At 36.8% G+C, this 25,975-nt stretch overlaps 1 protein-coding gene across 1 annotated transcript; it reads left to right on the top strand.

Moving 5' to 3' along the window:
• On the top strand, positions 1–25,240 carry LOC105357165 (adhesion G-protein coupled receptor F1-like). Its single transcript, XM_023953252.2, has 18 exons — positions 1–71; positions 10,237–10,339; positions 10,426–10,477; positions 10,576–10,716; positions 10,804–10,980; positions 12,455–12,693; positions 12,799–12,857; positions 14,900–15,021; positions 15,111–15,308; positions 17,852–18,055; positions 18,190–18,309; positions 18,393–18,574; positions 19,740–19,904; positions 20,056–21,408; positions 21,512–21,553; positions 23,291–23,341; positions 23,427–23,484; positions 24,400–25,240. Exons 2-18 carry the CDS (start codon positions 10,238–10,240, stop codon positions 24,465–24,467), a joined length of 3,333 nt encoding a protein of 1,110 aa, XP_023809020.1. The 5' UTR covers positions 1–71; position 10,237; the 3' UTR covers positions 24,468–25,240.
• The last annotated feature ends 735 nt before the right edge of the window (positions 25,241–25,975 follow it).

Raw genomic sequence — 25,975 nt, forward strand, 5'->3', positions numbered from 1 at the left:
AGATGTGAGAAAAGTGCAAAGAACCATTCCAGCCATCCCAATGAACCTCTTCATAAATCAGAAAACAAAAGGTAAGGTCCATTTTTTAATCCATTTATAACTGGTTGTAACTGAATTGTAACTGATTTTTGTGTATATTGTACATTAAACCTAGTACATCCTAAAAACCACCTACAGACGCTCATTTTTTATTTTGTTGCTTAAAGAAAAGACGAAGAGGTGATTTGGTAGACTGTAAATTTGTGCAGAGGTCTGACATGAAGACCTATCTGATGCACAGTTTTATCTTGACATTCATTTACCTACCAAACATGTTGATTCCTTTTTGAAAGATGTAAAAATAGTAAAATTGAGAGATGATAACTGTTTAAGTCAGATCATTAGATTATATTATCTATAGAATCATGCGCATGTTGTTTAAAATCAATGATACAAAAGCATGTGTTAATGTGTGTTTACATCAGTTTAAATGTGTTAAACTTCTTGCAATCTCACTAACAGAAAATGCAAAGAAAAGTCAATCTGTTTTCATCTTGTTTAGGTGGTATTGTATTTGTTTTGCTGCAATGGTAAAATATTAAGCGGAGTTACTTGTTTTACTTGTCCATTCAGTTCAAGAAGTGCTTGTTACAAATGTATTTAGACGGCTGCCATTGCCTGCTTTTCTACAGATTTTGTTTTGTTAGATTCTATCTCCTTAGGGGAAAAATCTACAAAAAACAAAGTTGTAAACTGGTTCTTCTGTGATCAGTACGTTTCGTGACAAAACAACCATCTGTATTTATTATTCTTTAAACAAGGGGAACTCAAGCTTATACAAAATTTTTAAGAGCAGGTTTGTGCCCACAGGGAGATGCACCATAAGGTGAAAGTAGAGGTGTCAAAGGCCAAACAAGGGGCTAATGATGACTTGTATGCTAGGTTGGGTAGTAAATAGAGATAGACTGACCTATAGAGATTAGCAAGGCAGAGAGACTAAAACTGGAAGGACATGAGCAGGTTGGAGTTATTAAGGATAGAGAAGAGTGTCAGGTGATATGTGATAGAAGAGTTTTAGGGGAAAGGTTAACAAAACAGCTATGTTGTTTTACCTAGAAACAGAAGCACAGTGGAAAATACAGGAAGCAGAGCTGGAGAGGAAGAGGCTGAGGTTCACCTTGGAGCAGACCAGGATGGATAGGATCAGGAGTAAGTACATCTGAGGGGCAGCATATGTTAGAGGTTTGGGAGATAAAGTCAAAGAGGCCAGACTGAGATGGTTCGGACATGTCCAGAGGAGAAACAGAGAATATATTGGTAGAAGGATTCTGAGTCTAGAGCTGTCAGATAAAAGGTCTAGAAGACCAAAGAGGAGGTTTTTGGATGCAGAGACACAAAGGTTGCTGATGCATCTCAAAGCGAACACCTAAATAACATGTATGGGTAAGGAAGGGGGAAGTAGGTCAGACACAGGCACACAAGCAATTTTTCATTGTTTCAAACCCACCAAATTCTGCACACTTATCACTAACGGTGATATGCTCCTTGTATGCTCCTTACGTACATCCCGACGGTGAGAATTTAGCAAATTAGACGCAGTTTGTGTGGCCATCATACAGTCATTATCACCTTCATACCCAGTACCTGTAGCATTTGCACGTGGTCAGTCAGGCGCCAGTGCACACACACGTATAACGACTTGAGTGCAGCGGAAAGACAGCGTATAACACCATGTGCGTGCAACCTATAGAATCCTTACAATACTTCACAAAACACATATCACACACACAAAAATGGTACATTCCATTTTCATTAAGTCTCTTGAGGTGGCTGTACGAGACTTAAGATTTTAATTTTATTTTAAAACATTTGATCTTTACAGACTTCCAGGTCATTCTTCTTTCTAACGTGCTACAACTTCCATAGCCCCTCTGTTGAAAAAAAATCTTTAGAATCAATGTATACCACCGAAAAAGTACTATACATTTAAAGCAGATGAAGAGAAGTGAAACAGATTTACATCAGTTTTCATATCTGTTCAAGATGTTGTGTTCGTATTGTTTGTTAAAGATGTTGAAAAAAAACTTTTTGAGCTGCTCAGTGTTAATGCGGAATCAAATGTCTCGTGCTGTCATTGAACATGTTTCGTGCTCTACATGCCTTTAGTTCCAGATTATTGAAATATGTGTGTGTGAACTTTTGGCACATTGCGCAACTCCTGCTGACTTTACAGGTCTTGTAAAATGTTCCTTTGAAAAAGAATCACTGCTACAGAAGTGTAAGTTTGCACAGACAGCACGAACGACTGCTGATTTCAGTTGTTTTGATTAGAATACAGTTGTCAATGAAACATTTGAGAAATATCACACAGGAAAGGTTTATGATGTTACTTCTATTTGAATAATACCAAATCATTGCTGACAGTTAACAAAAACATCTCGTCTTCAAAGTTGTTAGCGTTATCATACTAGTAATGCACTTTTTTGCTTTCCGGCATATCCTTTTTACGACAGAGTTTTAAGGCCAGTTTACAAACAAAACTTTTTTCAATTATGACTTAAGTTGTAAATTTACAAGACAAAAAGTCATAACTGTTAAATTACAAGACTTTAAGTCTCACAAAAAAATTCTCGTAGAATTACGAGAAAAAAGTCATAGACTAACAAGGAAAAAACACCAAAGCTGTCTTTTTATCGGAGCCTAGCTTCGAGATGAAAGATGTGGAGCATTTTGGGAAGCTTTATTTCCAGATAGGTTTCAAAAACAAAAAAACTTTTTGGTGACTCAAAATCAGATTCATGTCAGAGTAGCCGGCTTTCCGGGGTTCAGTGTCAATAAAGCGGAGTTACATATGTACAATAAGGAGCGCAGAGACATGTTTGGGTGTACAGGACTCCAACTTTATTTCCTTTTAATTCACATTCCCAGAAGACCATCTGTCACCTTACGTCATTAGCCTGTCATGTGCTGAACACCAATACGGAAGGAAAACAATGTTACATTAAAGCTACAAGTAGCATTTAGCGGGCCCGAGCACGTGCCACCGCCTGGCACGAGCGACCGCCCCGTGAGCAACGCCCTGCTCGAGCCATTCTCGTCGTTTTTTCTTGTCCATTCTGGAGCTCCAAGCTAATGTTAATATGACAGCAGCCTGTGGGGGGGGGGGGGGGGGGGACTATAATCTGTTGCCTTAAAGGACAAAGACTTTTGCATATAGCATGAAAAGAATTCTTAAATCTAAGCCTCGTTTAGACCTGCTCATTTTCTCATCAAGTAGAAGAAGGTTTTTATCAGATTAAGAAACAAGCAATGATGATAATTGCTATCACTGTTCCTAAGAATGAGAACAATAGAACTCATTCAATTTCCACTACAATGTCTAGATGAGTGTCAGCTATGTCTGATAACTTGGCCAATTAGCTGGACCGGGATCTTACAACGTGCAGGTGGTTTAACGTCCAGTGTGATGAGTCTGTGGACGGCAACAGTACAGCATAGCTTTTGGTTTCCACAAGAGAAGAACTCCTGACACATCTGCCCTAACAGACAACTACAAGAGGAGTTGAAATGTATAACACGGTGAAGGAGTTTTTGTGCAGAAAAAGGTACAATTAGAAAAGCTGGTAGCCATACCTGCAGACGGGGCTCCTGCTATGATTGACCGACAAACAGGTTTCATCACTCACTGTAAAGCTGACCAAGACTTTCCAAAATGTCTGCATTACTGCTGCTTCTTTCACCAGTAGGCCTTATGTGCAGAAGTGATTGGCTCTGGACATATAATGACTCCTATTGTGAAAATCATAAAAAACCTCAGCTGCAAAGCAAAACAGAACAGGATTTTTAAGGTGCTATTGGTGGAGATATCTGCTGAATATGGTGAATATGAATATGGTGAATCTGAACTTGTATTCTTGACTGACATTACTGGAAAACTAAACCACTTGATCTGCGAGCTGCAAGACATTGGCAAAACTATTTTTTTTTGACCAGCCTGCCTGAGCCAGTGTTTTTCTTGTGGGGATCTTTTCTGCCAGGGCTTGCCAGCTTGGTCAGTGGATGTTGCTGCAGTTGTCTCCCTTGCTGGGACAGCTGGAGTTAAACACAGCAGCCTCACAGCTGTGAAGTGGACCCCGTTGCTGTCCCAGTCTGGATGGGCACTGTGGCGATGTTCCAATGGCCAGGCTGGCTCCTGGTATAAAGAGATTCCCAATTACCATTTCCTAACCGCAGAGCCAAGGATGTGTTTACATGTTTAGGTCAAAAATGTGATGAACAGCTTCATGTTGTCTATTGATGTAAGTTTAAACCTAAACATGTTTCCCTGTTACTAATCCAGTTGATGTGGTTCTCCATCTGTGTCTAGGTGATAGAAAAGCATTTTTTTATATTTAGAGCTCCAAGCAAACAAACAGTTGTCTATATAAGAGCTTTTACAATTGTGGACTTTTAGCAGGTCTCTGAATACATGTGACCAATGTATGGTGGATTTTCACAGACTTTGTGTAAAACTGAAGGTGACAGAGACTTTGGAGAAGTGGCTACATTGCTCTGGACTTCTTTGTTTCATCCACAGAAGAGTAAAATATGTGATTGATTTTGAAAAGCTGCTGAAAAATGTATCTTTTTAAAATTGCAATTTCTAATTTGGGTTTTACATTTTGTGTTCCATTTTTTGTGATTGTATTAGAAAGATTTGTTATTTATTTGGTGTTTAAAGGTGGTACATAATGTATATACATAATCTTCTTAGAGACATTTGCTATGTGTTGTGTTTGTTGTCGTTGTAGTTTAATTTCTTTGGATGTATTGAAAGGAAATGAAAAGAAGTTGCAGCATTGATTAAAAAAGCATAAAAGAGACATTTACTGTCTGATGTTACATCTGTAGGAGTGTACTGAGGCTGGGTTTTGTTTTGGAGCACATTCATATATTTTGTTTGTAAAAAAAAAAAAGATAAAATATAAAGTTAATTGTATTTTGGATGAATAAAAAAGCAATGATTAGTGCTAAGGATGTATAAAAGACAAACAAAACAAAGGAAATTGCTGTATTTTAGTGTTGAACTAGGCTTTCTAACTGTTCTACTTTCTGTCTGCCACTCCTGGCTAATTTACATGTGAGCACACAGCCGGGGGTTGGGGGGGGGGCTAACTCCACTCCTGCAGCAGGGGAGACTGATGAAAAGCTTGAGGATGTAAGATTGAATAAATAAAATCCTAGAGTTGACCAGTTCATTTTATAAATGTAAATATTTTTTATTTTGGTGCTGATAAACTAAACAGATGTTATGATAAAAATATTTGCTTGAGTCAAAATGTCCAAAAATTTGCTTTCAGCACAATAGGGTGATTAAGGTGGTTAAATGTTTCTCGTACGTATAGTGCTGCTTTTCAAACGTGGAGCTTTGTAAGACGCATCTAATTCTGAAATCTCAGCTTCCTGAGACAAACGGCTGATTTCCTATGAAGCTTGATTATATGATCATGCTTCATGATCATTTATGAACATATATAGCTCGTCCAAAATTGTCATATCCATGGGTTCAGAATGGAAGTTTCATCAAATCTATTTAATTTCAGTGAGATCAGACAAGGAATGTGAACGTGAGAGCAACATTTGTGCATGGCGAGATACCCAACTTCGCCACTCTGTCACGACCACACCCCCGCGTTGAAAGATTTGTTTTTCATCAGAGTAAACTTCAATGGTTTTTCAACAGGTGGACGTCATTTTGAGGTGTGTTTGCTCATCCTACTTGGAGCAGTGATGCTCCAAGTAAAACATGTCATTTCCTGTTGCCAACAGGTGGCGCTACACCTGTTTCGGATTTTTCCACTGCAGATGTGTTCAAAGTCAGACTACAATCATGCACAACAAATTTGGATCAGATTAGATTATTTATGGCTGAGTAATGGCCATTTTTCTTTTCATGGCGTGATTTCGAAACGACCTCAAATTTTGACGCGCCGCCACGGTCACAAACAACCGTAAAAACTTAAAAGCTTCGCAATTTAAGATCGGACATGTGTTTAGTTTACAAAACCAAAGTTTGGAGTCATTGTTCAAAAATCTCTAGGAGGAGTTCGTTCTAGAACGAGGCCTGCAAATGACCAAAATACAGCAAAAATGACATATTGACACCAATATAGCAGACTTCCTGTGCGACTGACAGCTTGGTCCCAAGAGACTTTTTTGTAGGTTTCTATCTGATGAACATGTCCTGTAAAAATCAAGCTTGTATGTTAAAGAACATGGCGGGGCTCTCAAAAACAAACATGGTAGGTGGCGCTATTGAGCCGTTTTTTGTTCACCCATGCAAGTGCTGTGTATCTAAGTTGGAGATATGTAAGAGGCCTCTCATTCTGAAATCTCAGCCTCGTGATACAAACGGCTGATTTTTTATGAATTTTTAATTATCTGACTGCAACGCAATCAACCACTTCCTGTTTGGTGGTGGCTTGCGCAGGCACCGTCAGGTGTACACCCATGAAACTTTAGACGATGAGAGAAGACCCTTATGAGTATCTCCTGTTGTAATTTTATGAATGTCGGACAAAGCACAGAGAAAAGATAGGTCAGAATGTGACATAAAATGTATTTGTCAATATCTAGGTGGCGCTATGGAGCTCGTCCAAGATTGTCATATCCATTGGTTCAGAATGGAAGCCTCATCACCTCTATTGAATTTCAGTGAGATTGGACAAGGAATGTGCACGTGAGAGCAACTTTTGTGTGCATGGCGAGACGCCCAACTTCGCCGCTCTGTCACGACCACACCCCCGCATTGAAAGTTATGGCTTTTTATCAGAGTAAACTTCAATGGCTTTTCAACAGGTGGACATCATTTTGAGGTGTGTCGGCTCATCCTACTTGGAGCAGTGATGCTCCAAGTAAAACATGTCATTTCCTTTTACCAGCAGGTGGCGCTACACTTGTTCTGGATTTTTCCACTTCTGATGTGTTCAGAGTCAGACTACAATCATGCATATCAATTTTGGATCAGATTGGATTTTGCATGGCTGAGTAATGGCCATTTTTCTTTTCATGGCGTGTTTTCAAAATGACCTCCATTTTCGACGCGCCGCCACGGTCACAAACATCCGTAAAAACTTAAAAGCTTCGCAATTTAACATCGGACATGTGTTTAGTTTACAAAACCAAAGTTTGGAGTCATTATTCACAAATCTCTAGGAGGAGTTCGTTCTAGAGCGAGGCCTGCAAATGTCCAAAATGGAGCAAAAATGACATATTGACCTCAATATATCAGACTTCCTGTGCGAGTGACAGGTGGGTCCTTTCAGACTTTTTTGTAGGTCTCCATCTGAAGAACATGCCCTGTAAAAATCAAGCTTGTACGTTAAAGCGTATGCGGGGCGTCGGGACAAAAGTCACTGTAGGTGGCGCTATCGAGCCGTTTTTCTGCGCCCATGCCAATCTCCTATAAAATACGAAATTTTTCGCGACTCCTGATGTGTGTGCCAAATTTGGTGAGTTTTGGGGTATGTTAAAGGCCTCAAAAAGGCGACTCTTCCGGTAGAATAATAATAATAATAATAATAATAATAATAATAATAAACATTCGAATTACAATAGGGTCCTTGCACTCCGTGCTCGGGCCCTAATAACCCCTCCTCCAAATGAAATGTCCTGTTGCAACATAAAACAGCAAAGATAATAATAATAATAATAATAATGATAAAAATTGGTACTTTATTTATCCCACAATGGGGAAATTCTTCTCCGCATTTGACCCATCCCCTGGGGGAGCGGTGAGCTGCAGCCTAACCGCACTCGGGAGGCAGTGGCGTTAAGGGTCTTGCCTAAGGACCTTCACTGGGTGATGTTAATTGCTCGCCATTGATATGGTAAGTGCCCCCAGTACCATTGTTTATCCCCCTCCGGGAATCGAACCCTGGGTTCCTGCGTGGTAGCCTTTGGTAGCCTCTCACCTTACCAACCGAACTACCCAGCTAAAAATAGTCTGTTATATTAGCATAGGAACGTTGAAAATGCCAAAAAGTGCGCATCCGCAGACGGAAGTGCCACACAGACTTAGAGATCTTGTCTTTGGTGGAGGAAGAAGAATTGAAGTGGACAGCAGCAGGGATACCGATGGCTTCATCAACGGGCTGCAGAGATCCTGCAAGCCACCAATCAATGACTAAAATATTAAGGAAATTGTAAAGCTGCTTAAACAAACATGATTAAGCTCATAATGAATCTCTGAAGCAGCCTGATCATATCAGAAACCGAAAGTATGGTTTATTTGAACAGTGTAGGCTAGAAAAAAAAAAGCAGGACCATGGACCATAGGACCAGATTTATGAAACACTGCAATAGAAAACAAAACACTTTTCTTATTTTTAATCAGCCTCAGTCAAACCTTCTCTATCTTTGGCCTTCACTGTAATTTTGGAGTGTTATCAGGCACACAAATGCCAGTTTAAAAACAAAGTGTATTTTTTTAATTACATTTTTTCCGGTTTCTCATTGTTCCAAGATGGCTGATGCTCCTCCAGAAGGAGTTTCTTGCAATCCAAAGTGGGACAATTGTAAACCAGCACACTGTTGACGTCAGGACACTGTTCAAATGCTTAGACTGTAGTTCAGAGAAAAGCATAATCTGTTAGAGAAAATTATCTCTGTATCAGCCTCTCAGTCTGCTTCTCATCAACGCCAATTGGCCGACGCAGAATCCAGGCTCTTCAAGAATCCATGAAATAAGTTGTGTTCCCCAAGTTCAATTTTAGATCCTACACTTAGTGCCCTTTGTATGTCAGATATAAAGCCATGGATGGCAGAGAAGTTCTTACAGCTCAACCAGTACAAAACTGAGGTTCTAATTATCAGTAATAAAGACAGAGATAATTTTAATTTAATTTTACTACTTACTAGTTGCAGAATTTTAAACACAACGCCCATTTTTAAAGAGCTGCACTGGCTCCCTGTGTATTTCCAGATTTGTTTTTAAATGTAAAGGGCTTCGAGCTGTGCATAGTTCAACCTTTTTGTTGTACAGTGATCCCTCGCTATAACACGGTTTACTTTTCACGGTTTCGCTACTTCACGGATTTGCATTGTGCATTTTGTTCTGCATTCTGATTGGCTAAAAAGCCACTCCGCTTCTTCTCTACCTGTGCGTCAATAACGTTGCAGTTTAATATGTACACGCACGTAAAACAACTTGGCAAGTTTACATTACGTACGTGCAAATTCAACAACTCCAACATAATCGATGGTGGCCTGTCGGTGAACAAGGATGTTTTTGTGAAGGAAAAAAAGGGCGACAACACCTGCCTATCACTATGTTCTTCTCCCGAACAAACACACCTGCACCGCGGGCTTCAAAAGAAGAAGACACTGCAGAGCTGACAGGATGCATCGGCTCAGTCTGAAGAGCAGTGAAATACACCTGAGTCACTATTTGTCCGACTGTACTTTGTATTTTTTTCATAATCATTTTACATTTTCTCCCGTTTAATCCAATTCTTCGGGTCGCGGTGGGCGGGGCTAATCTCCGCGATTTGAAGCCTTCTGTTCTCATTGATTGATTGATTAAAATTATTATTTGACAATACAGTACAGAAGTCATTTGTTGAAAAAAACATTTCTAAAGTACTTTTATTTGTGAAACAAATGCCTGAGCCTGTAAAATGGTTTGTTCTTTCTTTTCAATATATAATTGTATTCAGTATTTAATTGTATGATAATTGTAAAAAAAAAAAAAAAAAGGGTTTATACTTCACAGATTTTGTCTATCACAGGTTCTTTTTGGAACGTAATCCCCGTGAAAAACAAGGGTTTACTGTACATTCAGGAAAAAAATAATTCTTTGGTTATTTCACTCTTTATGCATTTCTTTTACTGGGTCAACTTTTAATGTGTACTTAAAAATGCGTTGTCTTTTCACAGAATAGCGAGAAAGTCTTTTCAGCCAGCATTACTGTTGTGGGTGCAGATTGCAGCGCAAAGAAGTTGACATTGGCGTTTATTTGTTACATCATTATACCACCTCACTTGGCAGGTTTGGAAATTCCTGTCATTAAATACAGTACATACCAGGCAATAGGCTTCATTCCACAAGGCTGAAGGGAAATTTACCTGAGACTTCCTTGTTCACAAAGACTGTGAATTAAGTTATGTAGTTAGGCTGCATGTCTTTGTGTGCTACCTGGATTTTTAACTGTGTGATATCATATATGAATCTTAATATTTTTTAATAATTCATCTATAATTGGATCTCTTTGCTCTTAGGATGACTTTAACAAAGGCAGCATGTTTTGCTGTGGTTCTTATGTTTTTATGCTACCAACTACAGAATCAGGACTACTGGCAGTCTGTAACGTCCTTCTTTGAGGTAAATATCTGAATTAAAATCTCAATATAGCATATTGTAGTGTTACAAAGGTTAACTGGCAAAATTTAGCTCATATGTTTTTTTAGGATCAGTTGAATTCAAACAAAGAGCGCCATAATGAAAGAGCAAGAAGAGAAGGTGAGTCCATTAACTCATAATCCTGAACTATTTTTACAGAAAAAAGAACTACCATAAACTGAGACGTAAACCCAGTCTTCTGTCTGTTTTACATACAGCCTCTGTAAAAGCCACAGAGTTTACATTTGAAATGACTATAGGCTACTCTGACATGAACACACTCCAAGAGTTCCTAAAAATTCTCAACCTAAGTTTAATTAACAGTTCAAGTGAAATAATCAGCAGTGAAACAACAACAGGTAAAACATGTTCATCCTTTTTAAGTTTTATTTATTTGTTGCTTTACTATTTTCACTGTTGATCCTGTGATGCTGTTTTGTCTGCAGAGTGTACATCTGATCTGACTCAGTACCAGTGCTCATGTCGGGAAAACTATGCCTGGTCCAATAACACGTGTATGACCTATGGAGCCTGTAATGGATCCTACACAGGAGACACATGTGGATGCATTAAAGGTCGCCCCAAATATAATGAATCCTGCCAGCTAAACCTCAGTACAACAGGTAGGCCAAGAGGCTTTCACAGAGCACATATATGAATGCATATGTTACATACATTTTTATTTCTACAGGTAAATGTATACCTCTAACTTAGGCCTGGGCGATAAATCGATCAAATGAATTAATTCGAATTTTTTGTTAAGGACGATTTCAAAAATAACTAAATCACACGGCGACATGCGACAATCGACACACGAAGCAGCTAGCGACAGCATGGCCACCGGTGACAGTGGGAAGTTTGTTCCCAAGAAAGAAATAAAATCATCTGTTGTTTGGAACTGGTCTGGGTTTACTGCCACAGACGTGGAGGAAGAGACACCCCCCCACGTTGCCTAAAGCCCATCGGAGTCAAAGGCTCTTACGCGCGCTCGCGTGGCACGCGCTCAGTCCTCTTAAACACGAACGCGCCCTGACACAGAAACACATACTCATTCTACTACGCCTGTATAGTTAGTTATTAGTTAGATAGTTGTTACTGTTATTTGTCAATACACAATACTGCGTTGACTCCTGCTGCTTAATCATCATCTCCGTGGAGAAGACGGGGTTTCTTAATTGAATTAAAACCTTAGAGCCCAGATCTGAGCTGTATTGTTAATCTTTTAGAAAATGGTGCTACTGTCAAGGTGAATGTTTGTCTCCTTTTAGTCTAGACTACAAAGTGGGACTTAAAACACAGCAGGGACTTTAAGTAAAGAAGTAACCTTTTTATTTTGGACAAGTGAAAACAAGTTTAGAATAACAAATTAGACAAAAACAAGACAAAAGTTATATAAAACAAGACACAATTATTTAAACACAAGTCCTAAAAGGGAGTAAGAAGAAAAGTCTTATACTTAACTTTGATTCCAAGAGCGTGTTCATTTATTTATTATTCATACCAGAAATGGGGGTTACATTTGTCTTGGGTTTGATTAAATAAAAGCAACATTTTCTTGAACTTGTCTGCCGTTTGTACTTATTGCTTTCCTTAAGGGTGGGGGGAAGAAAAAAAAAAATCGGGAATAAATCGGAAATCGAATTTAAAAAAATAAAGTCGGAGATTTTTAGGCCATATCGCTGAGCCCTTCTTTAACTGTAGTAAAAGTTTCAATAGTAGTATCAACAGTCATAAGCAAAGGTCACGGCTTTGTCACAACTGCCCTCATAGCTAGATACAGGCAGGCCAAAAATCGACAAACCTGTAATGGTAAAAGCATCCAGCTGCAAAATCTTCTTTTAAATGCAGGCAAAGTTTCTATTTTTTGGCAAAGTACTGTCTGACCACTGCCACACGAAATTGTCAGTTACTCCATCTGAATTATAACTCCATTGAATAATATTCATTTTGGCTGAACATCCTCTGACACACACTTAACTATGTAAATTCTGATTATTATAAATGTCATTTATCTTGAGTGACTGAATCCAAGCAGTTTTTCATGCGTAAAGCACCAATGTACGGTACTCTTTTGAACACTACAGATTTTTTTCATAGCACCACCAACACCACCAACAACAGCAATGACAGCAGCATCAACAACAACAATGACAGCAGCACCAACAACAGCAATGACAGCAGCACCAACAACAACAGCATTGACACCAGGATCAACAACAGCAAAGACAGCACCACCAACACCTCAAACTCAACAATTGACATTTACAATGGACTTAGAGTTTAAAGACTCCTTCAATGACAAAAATAGTCAGGAATACATAGATGTTTCTGGAGCTGTAAGTATGTTTTATTACATATCCCAGTCATTAGGTGCTTAACAGGTTTTATGACAAACCGTTACAATATGTGATTTTAAATATGACTTCAATTTCTTAAAACAGATTCGGCAAAAGTGTAAAGAACAGACTCCAACTTGTTCACTTACTGACCTTAAATTCAGGTAAGAGGTAAATCTTTTTGTGCTTATTTGAGAAACACACTTCTGTTCTTTTATTAACAATAAATCTCAAAACCATTTAAATCTTTCTGAATGTTCCAATAAAACATCCCAGAGGTTTTTATGGTTCATGAACCTCTTCCCCACTAATTTCTAAGAGCCACTGCTAAGCTGCTTCACTTTATATAGACTATCATTTAAAAATTCAAAGTAATGACATTTTTTTATTAGATCTTTGCTGGAAAAACTATTAACATATTTAAACGATATAAAAAACTTAAACGTTATCCTATTTATGATATTTCAAATAAAACTATTTTAAAAGATGAAACATGCAGAAAAGTAACTTCAAGTGCGGTACTGAGAAGGATGTGCTGGTGGGGATTTCAAAACATAAACATGAAATAAAAATTACTCCTCCAGATCATAAGACCCACCTAAAATTATTTCACCAAAACAATTTTTTTTTCAAAAATCGACAGGGCAGTTTATAGTGATGAACGTTATTTATGGATTTCTTTGTGCCATCTGACCTTAAATTAATTTTACTTGGTGCACGGACACTCATATGAAGTATTAATTGTAACAATATATTCAGAATAAAAGCCAAAAGATTGCTAACAAAATTTGTAGCTTTAAAATTTTGACTTTCTGAGAAACTGATGAAAACTTTAAATATTTGATTGTGAAAAGCCATCTGTGACCCAAAAATCTTTTTGTTTAGTTTTGAATATAACCTTTACCAATCTCATTTATATTGTGTCATCTCACACAATTGATTTCGAAAACATTCTCTCTAACCAAACTTTCATTTAGTCTTTTTTTTTTTCTTAACTTAAAGTGTAGTGTTATATATTTGCCACCACACCAGCCAATCACCAACGAGAGGGTTTGAGCTAATTTGTCTGGATTCCATCCAAGCAAGTGTCTTGCATAAGCTCGCCAATGCAAAAATGTATTTTGTAACCAAAAAAAGAGATTTTGAAGGCAGAAATTGGATTTTGACACATTTACTTTTTAAATGTGCAATTTAAAAACTTTTCAAATATAAATCTATTTAAAAACTGTGGCCTTTTGTTCTAATTTTAGTAGTACAAATATTACTGTAGACACTCAAAAATCTTTAAAAATCTTTTAGTATGACTGATCAACTACAAAGCTGCACCGCTTGATGGATTGTTGGAGAATTATGGGTATTGTAGTCAGGAGGCTTGCAGAGTGACACGCCCAGTGAGTTGTTTGGCATGATGAAGTAAAAAGTGAGAGTATTTTTTTTGTATTAAATATGTATCAACTAAAAAATGTTGACAGACAGTTTGACTTATCTGTTGTGCTGCTAGTTATTGCAGATGCAAGTTCACTTGAAAACCAACACAGTTTGCCAGAAATTGCTAAAAATCAAAACTTCCCATCAACCTTCACTGACTAATCGCCTGCCTATTGGCCCTTCTAGGAATTTCTTAAAGTAGTTATGTCACAATTTGTTTCCCTTAACGTGCCCTATAATCTGGTATGGTTAATGTATGAAAAAGGCACTTCAATCTCTGTTCACTGTTTTTGCATGTGTAGTTCAAAAATGCTGTGTAAGAAGAAATGTTACAGTTAGACTGCAGTTGGTAAAGCATGTCCAGAAAAGACATTAAATAAAAGAAAAGTTTAAAATTTAGATTTACACATGACCTATTTTGATGACAGCACAATGATATTATTTAAAAAAGGGGGTGTCAAATAATGAACCAGATTTCTGCCAAAATTTAATTCAACAATTTGAAAATTGATGATTTATGTAACATTAATATAGTCATATATCCATAAGATGTTCATTCATTTCAATGTATAGAAGAAAACAAAATTCAGGATCTATTTTTCATATATTTTCTTGTCATTGGTAAACTCAAAATCAAATTCCGATAATGCAAATGTATAATTCTGATAAATAGTTGTTTCTTATTTACACAATTAGGGGGTTATTCTCGAGTCAAAATAGCAAAGTAGGATATTTCTTTGTGGCTTCATTTTATTGGAGATTTTGTTTTGTGTCTCAGCTCTGGAAGCACCATTGCAGACTACACCATCAGTGCTCCACAAATTACAACTACACTGGTGTCAGCTGTTAAAGCTGGGGTGTTTAGTGATCTGACTGCAAAATACCCTGTGATTTTTGACAGTAAGTGACTACGAAAATTTTACCAGCTCAACTTCATGTCTTTACACATAAGTTTGATAAATAATGACACTGTTGTTTGTTTTATATAGGTGATGAATTAATAACTATTGAAGTATTTGTTCTAAAGTCAGTGACTGTGTACTGTACTGTACCAACTCAGTTAAATTTTGGTCCTAAATTGGACCAAGAGTGGAAACTAAATGGCAGCATTATATCCAGTTTAACATACAGTACTACCAGTACTCCAGAACTGTTGACTGTACCTGGATTCTCTCAACCTGGCAATGGTAAGAAATCAAAACACTTAAACTCATCAACTTCACTTTGTCTTTCTATTCTGTTTTTACTTGACATCAGTGAAGCATCTGACATGGTTAATTACTAGTTCAGTTTTAAAAATGAGTTTTTTATGCACTATATTGTATAAGTGAGTAATACATGGGTGTTCGAATTCTTTCAGCATGCAAGCTACTTTTGAGATGACAAGATCCAAAATGTGTGTGTGTATATATATATATATATATATATATATATATATATATATATATATATATATATATAAAATAAAGTGAGTAGGTGAATAAGACAATTACTTTGAATTATATTGATAAATTATTATGAAAATGTAGGATTACTGCATAATAAAAAGATGATGCCTTCAACAGCTTGTTGAATTGGCTCAGCGTGTCAAAATGTCAAATTTGAAACAAGCATATACTATTGAAAGGATCAACCAGGTATCATGAGGAGCTAGAACGTGCGGGATTCAGGTTTTCCAATGGTGGGCGAGCACTGACTGCAAATACTCTATATACGGTCTATGGCAGCGGGTTTTGCTAGGCTGTGTGACAGAGCGCACAAAGCTCAGGCCCCTAGTCTGTAGGCAGGGCTAGTGAAGCACATGCTTCTACAGTAGAAAACACTAGTGCCTACGTGGGCTCAGCTCCTTGGTCAGAAGCAGGCTGCACGGCAGGGTCACATGGGGCATTCCTGTCTCGCTTCCTACTGAGAAGGCACGCAGGTCAGCCCAGGCCTCAAGTAGCCCTCCACTGGGACCCAGCATGGAGCGGGGCTGACAGAGAATGGAAGGCAGAATGTGCACATAGTGTAGTCAAATATGCATGTGCTGTTTTAGAGAATGTTGGATTGGCTGTTGTGCATTTCAATCAAGTGACATACTTCATGATGAGGATGATTAATTACTGACGGATTTAATAAAATAAACATATGCTAAAATCCAGTGTTGGTCCTTAAGCAAGACCCTTTGGGTTGCTGCCTACCTGGGTCTCCCTGTGCCTTAAATATACAGGGTGGTGTCAGGAAGGGCATCCAGCCTAAAAATCTCTAGCAAACCACCTGTGCAATGTAGTGAAAGCTGATTCACTGTGGCTATCCCTGACAGTATAAGCTATAGGTGAACAACAAAATTATCATAACATGTAATGATCACCCCTGGGGGGTATTCCAGGAAGCATGTTTAAACTAGCCTGACTTTAAGCCTGAACTCTGGCTGAAATCCGCCTGAACTTGCTTACTCGGGGTATGTCGGTTCCAAAAGACCGAATATGAGTTGGAGTAATTACGATCGACTTGGTAACCCTGGGTTAATGGACGTGCACAGCAGGTAAATAAAGACATTCTCAATGGATCGCCGATTTCTGTAGTCACCATGGAAACGCGTGGTGAAAAAAAAAAAAGAAAACGCTGTACTTCAGTGAGACGGAGTCTGAGATTTTAATGACGGCGTATGAAGATTACACGTCCATCAAAAAAGTAACACGGCTGCATCATCAGTAAAAGAAAGAGTTTCTGCGTGTAGAAAAAGAGCAGACAAAGTAAACGCACGAGTTTCTGATCTTGTTTCCATTTTCCTTGTGACGTGTATATATATATATTTTTTTTTATTAATCTTTCAGAACTTTTTTATTAGTAAAGTGCTAAATAAATTAAGTTAAATGATTAAATGATTAAGATATAATCTGATATATGTAAATCACCACTAATTTTTGATGATAATAACCTTTTGTTTCAGTAACTGTTGAATGTATGCCTCACTGGGGAAACTTTTTTATTTCAGAAGATTTTTATTAATCTATTAGAACTTGTTATTTATTTAAATATTTATCCTTGATGTTCATCTTTATATTTGGGCTGCACGGTGTTGCAGTGGTTAGCACTCTTGCCTCACAACAGGAAGGCCCCTGCTTTAAGTCCCGGCTGGGGAACCTGAAAACACAACATCAATGTGGGACTTTTCTTTGTGGAGTTTGCATCTTCTCCCCGTGTATGCGTGGGTTTTCTCCGGGATCTCCGGCTTCCTCCCACCATCCAAAAACATGCTTCATAGGTTAATTGGCAACTCAAAGTGTCCCTAAGTGTGAGTGTGAGAGTGAATGGGTGCGTGATTGAGGACATTCTACCCTGCGACAGACTGGCGACCTGTTCAGGTTGTCCCCTGCCTTCGACCACAAGTGGCCGGGATAGGCTCCGGCAGCCCCGTGACCCCGAAAGGGAAACACGGAAAAGAAAATGAAAAAAAACAGAATGTTCATCTTTATAATGTACTTTTATATTTCATTTTTTTTCTATCTCTACTGATTCAATGATTTTCATGAAAAACAGATTATTGTTAATTACTTTTATTTTTAATGTTTCCTTTTTTTATTGTGTTTTTTTTTTTTTTTTTGCATTTGGGTAATGTAAAGCACTTTATGTTGTATATGTTGAGTAAAGTGCTAAATAAATTAAGTTAAATGATTAAATGATTAAGATATAATCTGATATATGTAAATCACCACTAATTTTTGATGATAATAACCTTTTGTTTCAGTAAGTGTTGAATGTAGGCCTCACTGGGGAAACAAAATTTTCCGTAAGAGAGGAGTCATTGTGGTAAAAGAGACTCCACGGATTAAAGTGAGCCCAGTCCAAAGATTATTAAAATGTGGAGACAGTCTGACACTCGAGTGTTCTGTTCAAGATCCTTACAAAGTTGAATTTGTGGGATTAAACTCTCCTCCTGTTCCTGCTAAAGGTAAATTTATAAAATGGGCTTTTTTGCCTAAAATACTCAAACATTAATTTATATTATGCTGTAATATGATATTTTCTATGGATTTTGTCTAATATAAGTAATGAAATGTAATTTTGTGCTGCACTCAATTTCAGAGATTACATACCCATATCAAGTTCCTGTCAGCTGTGAAAACACCCCAAAACAAGTTATCTGCGAGAGTGTTTCAGAGTCGGGTTTTTCAGCAGCAATCAATCTGGAAATTACAACAAAGCGTAAGAAAAAAGCAATATAATTCAATTCAAAATTTCTTGTAATTTTTATAAATGTAAAATGACTTCAATTATATTTTTTTCAGAATTTGATTGTGTACGTGACTCCAAATTTGGTGATGGATACTTTGGGTTTATTGCAAAAGCAGCCTGTGATCCAGGCAAAGTGGGAGAAATAACAGCAGAGTGCATGGCAGATGGAAAATTTGGAAATGTCCAAGAAAATTGTGTCCTCAAAGCAGTTCAAGATCTGCTTGATCAGTCTGGGGTAAGCCATATAAACACACCTTTTTTTTCTTGAATCTTTTATATTTACACCTGTTTTATTCCAAGTACATTTTGAATTTGCTGTTTTAAATAGTTGTTTTGGAATGTCTTAAAGAAGCTAAAAAATTGGTTGTTAACAAGAAAGCCTCAAAGTTTAACCATACCTAACTAATAAAGCGATGAGATGAAAATGGCATTTGCTCATGACAATAAAATGTTCATGTGAAGTAATGAACACTTACCAGCTGCTTTATTTGATTCATCTGATTATGGAGGTGCAAAGTAAAATAAGGGCAGCAAGTGCATGCATGGGATTTGGTCCTTTTCAAAAAAATGGATTTCAATTTTAAAAATTAAAAATAAAGTACTAATAGAAAAATAACTACTTAACTTTGTGTCTTGTGTAGGTGAAGGCGAGATGACATGAGATTGGGAAAAAACAAAGCATACAAAACAAATATTTTGGCATTGTGCTGCAGGCATAATCAACATAAATCAAGTTTAAATACAGATTTTTACCATACTGTTACACCCAAAATATTGTGAAAAGGAAATGATACAGAATATAAAGAAGGCAATTCTAATCAGAAAATATTACATCTCACATAAAATGTATTTTAGCACTATAAGTCACTCTGAAGTACAAGTCATACCAACCAAAAAGTGCATAATAAAGAAGAAAACAAAATCCTACATATCTATTGCATTTTTCGGAAAAACCTAATAAAATAAAAATTAATAAAATAAAGGACCAAAAACATACGTTTAATCTTGAAAGGCAAATAATGACAGAATATATATCAACAATAGGCTGAATATTTGGAGATTTCACTCCCGTAATACATTAATGCTTATTTAACTATATGAAACACATGAGCAAATGAAAATGTGTCTGGGAAATAATCGCAACATAAGAACAATTATTCAGATAACTATAGCATACATCTGCAGCAACTGTGTGATGCCATCATCTCAATATGAACCAAACTCTCTGAGCAATGTTTCAGGTACCTTCTTAAACCTATGCCACCAAGAATTAAGACAGTTCTGAAGGCAAAATGTTGACCAACCTGGTCCTAGCAAAGGTGTACCAAATAAACCGGCCAGTGAGTGTTTATTTCAATAAATGAAAAGTGCATCCCTTAATGTTGTTTTTATTGTTTTAGGGATTAAACAATGATAACTTGCCAATATTCTTGGACAAACTAAAAGGAGTAGCTGTCAACTCCTCAAAGGAAATAACTGATTCAGCTGCCACCATTGGTGCCATTGTTAAAATATTGGGAAATGTAGCTTCTAAACAACTATCTTTCAACAAACCTTTAATGGAGGTAGGTGTGTAACTATGCCGTGGGTTACAGATTCTAAACAAGCCGTGCTTTACAATGTATTTTATTGTTCTACATTATTAATATTTTAATTTTGTATAGACTATATAATTAAAATATATTCTGTTTTTATTTCTTCTGTTTTTGGTTTTAGAATGTCCTGTTAACCACAGACGTTCTCACCAGCGATGAAGCAAAGAAATCGTGGCAAATTCTGAACAAGAATGACTCCAAAAACCTTAACACCAGCAACCAAATTATTTCCAGAAGTAGTTCATTGTTGCTAGAATCTCTCGAAAATATAAGCAAAGTAGTTCAAGGAGACCGTTTCAGCATTGTCACGCCTTTGATTCTTTTCAACAAAACCTCTTTCAGTAATAATTTCAATGGTGACTTTAATTCCTCTGTGGTGGTGGACATACAAGTAACTGGAGCAACTAATTTAACTGTGATAACATTTTCTTCTTTGGATAATGTCCTCCTTCCACGATACTTGAATATTAATGATTCAAGTAATACCATCAATGGCAAGATTGCACTCATTCAGAGCAGTAGTAGAGTCAGCAATATTTCTCTGACATTTGACGTATTCAACGATACACTAAAGAATCCAATATGTGTTTTTTGGAACTTCAGTCTTTTTAATGGACTTGGAGGATGGGATGATGAGGGATGCTTCTTTGTAAGTGATGAAAATGGTACTGTCAGCTGCAGCTGCAACCATCTCACCTCATTTTCTGTCCTCATGTCACCTTTTGTTCCAAAAGATCCTGCTCTAGACTATATAACTTATGCTGGAGTCACCATTTCCATGGTTTCCTTGATTATTTGTCTAATCATTGAAGCTATTGTTTGGAAGGAAATAAGAAAGAACGGCACTTCTCTCCTGCGGCATGTTTGCATTGTAAACATTGCCTTGTCTCTCTTGATTGCAAACATTTGGTTTATCATCATGGCAGCAACTGTAGAAAGTGGTGGTGATAATGGCCCAATCTGCACTGCAGTTACCTTCTTCAACCACTTTTTCTACCTTGCAATGTTCTTCTGGATGTTGGACTCAGCTTTGTTGTTGCTCTTCCGCACAATAAATGTGTTTGGTAGTGGTTTATCAGACATGGCTTTGTTGGGTATTGGATTCGCTCTGGGATACGGCGCACCTCTCATCATTGCATCAATAACAATTGCTTCCACTGCTGGACCAAAAAAATACATCCAGGGCTGCTGGTTGAACTGGGATGATTCCAAAGCTCTGCTGGCATTTGTAATTCCTGTACTGGTCATTATCCTAACTAACTTTATCATCCTAATTGTGGTGCTGCACAAAATTTTTAGAAGCAGAGCACAATCTGCACAATCTGGGGATAAAAACATTCTATTCATTATTGCAAGGAGTGTTGCTGTGCTCACGCCAATGTTTGGACTAACTTGGGGTTTGGGAATTGGACTTTTGGTGGACCCAAAAAATAAAGGAATTCACTACTCGTTTGCATTCTTCAATTCATTGCAGGTAAAAATGTAGAGGTTTTTGGTACTGATATTAGTATTGTTTACACTTAAATATATATTTTTATTAAGGATGCCTAAATACTTTTTTCTGTTTGTCTTACTAGGGTTTTTTCATTTTGGTGTTTGGAACTCTATTGGACAAAAAGGTAGGTGTTCCAAATCATGTTAACTCTTGAATATTTATGTGATTAACTTGATGTACAATATGAATGACAGAGTTAATGAGTGTTGAGTTGACCTGCAGCACGATCAAACAAAATTTTAATATGTCAGCATTTCATAAACTTTCTGATGTCATTAAGCGTTCCCATGAAATTTTACAACCAACTGCTAAGTTATTAAAGTTTAGGATGTGGTGTATAAATAATAAATCCATTAATTGATTGATCGATTGATAGAACTGAAACAAAAATAATATTTCCAGGATATATCAAAAAGCGTGAATCCACTGTGTATGCAAATTTATTTACAGCATCTTTATAACATTTGGAAGTCCTTCACTGCATCTTATAAAGTGCAGGCTTGGGGCATGGACAAAGAAACTTAAGGGCTTCAACTTAAGGCCTGTTCACACCGGGACGAATTTCGCCGGTGATTTTCGCCGACGTTTAACGCCTCGTGACTAAACAAAGGGCACCAATGAGAGTGTGCACCGAGGCGAAAAAACGCCACGCGCCAAAGCGTCAAAAAAAAAAACGCCTCGGGTTCGTTTTTTTTTTCTATTCGACCAATGAGAATGGCGCTTTTGCACACGTGTCTGGAGCTTCTGAAGTTACAGTAAAACACAACTTGGGGGCGCTCAAACACAAAACTGCCTTGCTGAGCACACATACCAGCGAAGAAGTTAGACGCCAAGTAGCGTCTACACTGCCGCGAAGAAATAATGACGGACATTCTTAAACATCCCCTTACCAAGTACCAGTTGGAGCTACTGGTGCTTGAAATATTCATGTTTTCTTTGTTTGATTCTGACAAGCGTGTAAATACTTGCTCTCTTCTTCTGAGTGAAAAGCGACTTTAAGAAGCGTAAAGTTGCGCAGCGCCACCTTGTTTACAGGAGTATTTCTGTTTACATTAAGCGCCATCTAATGTCAGGGAATGAAATTGCATGTTCGCTCGGCTCATCGTCAGCGAAAATCACCTGGGTGTGAACACAAAAAACGTGGCGAAAAACGCCTGGCGAATATTCGTCCCGGTGTGTACGGGCCTTTAGTAGTAATGTATAGTTGCCATGCAATGACTCCGCAGGCCCTTATGCACAACACACATTTTATGCAATTCAAATCCAAAATAGTCCATAAAGTCTTTTTGTACCATAGTTACTCGGTTTTTATTTTGCTGTTACTAAAATAGCAATGTTGCATATTTAAAATACATGCAGACGTCAATATATATATATATATAAATACCTTTGACCTAAAACATCTCCCAGTCATTGAAAATCACCATCTGCATTAGCATATTTATTTTGAAACAGCTGTTATTGTTAGACATTGTATGCTTTATGACTCCACAAGTGTTATAGAGCAAGGCTGTAAGGGTCGTCAGTCAGTTTTTATTCAGTCTTATTTTTTTATTCAGTGTCTTGGAGTCAGAAACTGTGAAAATTTGGTGCCAGCTTTGTGAACATTTTGCAAACTATGAAACTGGACTTAAACAAACTTTAAGCAAAATGAATACAGAACTATAATTTAAATTATTCAACACGTTTATTTTCTTAAAAATTATTACAGAATGTTCTTTTTTGCAATGAATGTTCTTGCTAAACTGATATTTAAATCTCAGAGCATAACATTTCTCATGATCAAATTATGATTAATTACTATATTTTTATATTTCCAGTTTTAACTGCCATTTATTAATTTTTATTATATACTTTTTAGGTTCGGTCAGATTTAGTTAAGACATCAAGAAGCATCTTTAGTGGAACAACAGTAAGAACACACTTTCTTTTATTTATTTATTTCTTTATTTTGGTAGTTTACTAATTGTTTAATGTCTCTCATTTTTGCCTTGTAGAGTACCAGTAATGGAACATCCATCAGTGGAAGGTTCAGGAACTGGAGAGCTAGAAGAGGTTTGTCAGATGTAAAAAATTTAAGATTGAACACATTGTTTTTTAATCATATTTGTTAGTAAAGTTCTCCAGAATTTTTAAATCAAGACACTTCTGTCAAAAGGTTCAACAAAAGTCGAAGCCCATTGCGACGACTGTTGTTGTGAATTTGGGCTATATAAATAAAATTTAAATCTAAATTTAAATTGAAAAGTCATGAATACAGTTAAAATGAAAAAAAAAAGTTGCAAGGGGAAGTCTGCATGTTTTAATGAAAATTAAAAGAAACACTGCTTTCATTTTCTGCTGTGTTCCATATGGAACCATTTATTGCTCACATGTTTTCTGAGATTTTATAATGTTCATTTTGTGATCTTCACAGGTTGTGTTGCACTTCAAACCAATCCAGTGTTACACTAATAACTGACATATGGTCTCCTCCCAACACACTACTTGCTAAGAGCCAAAGTGTGTTTCATCTTATAAATTTGATTATTGGGTTTCTGTGATTGCTGTTTAGTTCAAAACTGGACAGAAAAACACATGATTTAAAATGACTGGTCCCAACTTTCCTATAAATAAGCCAAAAAGGGAACGTTTGATGTCGCACTTTAAATTTTCAAACAGAATGACAAAGAAGTCTACCTGCTCTGTTGCCAAAGTAGAGTGCCTGCAGGGAACTGGGACCAACATGACGATCCAGAGGCAGTTTGTCAAAACACAGACAAAATCCTAAGATTTTGAAATTCTGCAACTATTCGAATTTTTGTAGATTGCATTTGATAAACAAAGAACTTCCTATTTAAAAAAAAAACCTGTCTCTTGGCAATCTGATTTATCTATATTTATCTATGAACAGAAAGTAATTACAATTGTATCTAAAATTGTTGCTAAATATGTTTGTTTTGTCTCTGACAGAATGTCTTTTTGTTGCAGGTGCTATAACTGGCTACCATATTTCTTCCGGTGGCTCCAATAATCCTCAGTCATTTAGCAACACTTGAGTAAAAGTGAACAGATTTGTTTAATGTGAAGATATTCAACAGCAAAACCAAGCTCCAAGGAAAACTGCTCATGTGACATTATTTGTACAGTGCTACTTTGCATAGTGAATGGAATTTGGTCCGGAGGCCCACAAGATAACAACTTGCTGGATGTTCAGTTTTTTAGTTTGATTTTGATTATTTTAAATTTGTCTTGATTGATTGATTTTTTTATTTGTGAGGCTCATTGGCACGCAGAGCGGCGTCCCTTATGAGGATTGTTTGTTTTGTACAGCGTTTGTTATGTGAGGTACCACTCTGCATTATTGTATTTGTGTATTTTCTTCAACCACTCCAGACAAACAATGTTGTTGTTTTTTCTTATGGGGACATAAGAGGTAACATCATTGTCATCTTTTTGTTTTGGCAACAAGAAATACATATTTAGAAATGTGTACATTTATTTTTACTTAGACTTTTTTTTTTCTTTCCATATATTCATCATCTCTTCTTGGAAATAACTACTTTTACTGTGAAAAGTTTAAAATAAGAATGAGTTTGCATTGACATTGTAAAAATTTCTATTTTTTTTTCCTGTTTCTTTTACATCAGTATTACTTCAGCAGCACTTATTTCCACTTCTTATTTTTAAGTACAATTCTTTCTACTTTTTTTGTTTTTCTGTGCAATAACTACAAGTTTTTTCTGTATCCTAACTGCATTATATTTGATTCAGTGATTGAGTAGTACATTGATGTTTTTTTTACAAAGACAATAAACCTCTTCTCCAACAAGACTGTTGTGCAGCTTACAGTCAGAAGTGATCAGGGGACAACTGTGAAACCTAAAATGCTGTTTGGGTATTTGGAAGTCAAAAATCCCAAAAGAATAATATATAACAACAAAACCAATTGAAAGGAATAATCCAATCATTTGAAAAACCTATGATTTTTCTTCCTGATGTAAATAGTTGATTCTCTTCTGATACAAAAATAGGAAAAAAGACCAGATTCACCTTTACTTTGATCGGTAGTTTGTGATTTGTTTCAATCCTACTGGTCTTATAAATTTTATTAAAACTTTAAAAAAAGTCACCTAAAAAAATTAAACCATTCTATGAGTTGCTGCTTATGAGCGAAGGTGTTTCTTTTGCAACTGAGAATGATGTGAGTGACAAACACAACAAATATGTTGTCACTTGATCACTAAGGTAAAGACATTATCACTATGATTGCATAAACCTCGCAGGAATACAGGCCTTCTTTTTTGGTGATGTACCCTTACTACTTGCAGCCGAAGCTGAAGGAACTATTGTTCTTAAAGGGCAGGTTGTACTATTGTTCAAGGTACTTGCGTCTTTTCCGTGCAGCTTTATCAGATCTTAACCTTACATAAGTTCTAAACAAACACGTAATACTCTACCAACTACATCAAAAGTTAGGACATGCAATGAAAAGTGTCTAAAAATATTTAATCAAGTATAACATTGGTGGCAATAAACTGAGAGCAAAAAGCATGTGGTCAATCAA

The sequence above is a fragment of the Oryzias latipes genome, chromosome 24, assembly GCF_053564925.1.
Source record: "Oryzias latipes strain Hd-rR chromosome 24, Olatipes_Hd-rR_3.1".
NCBI lineage: Eukaryota > Metazoa > Chordata > Actinopteri > Beloniformes > Adrianichthyidae > Oryzias > Oryzias latipes.

Bases quoted from the DNA above. Each gene is read 5' to 3' on its own strand.
- LOC105357165 (XM_023953252.2), top strand. From the start codon at position 10,238: ATGACTTTAACAAAGGCAGCATGTTTTGCTGTGGTTCTTATGTTTTTA. The intron at 18,310-18,392 runs GTAAGAAAAAAG...TATTTTTTTCAG, and splicing joins TCTGGAAATTACAACAAAGC to AATTTGATTGTGTACGTGAC. The intron at 19,905-20,055 runs GTAGGTGTGTAA...TTTTGGTTTTAG, and splicing joins TCAACAAACCTTTAATGGAG to AATGTCCTGTTAACCACAGA.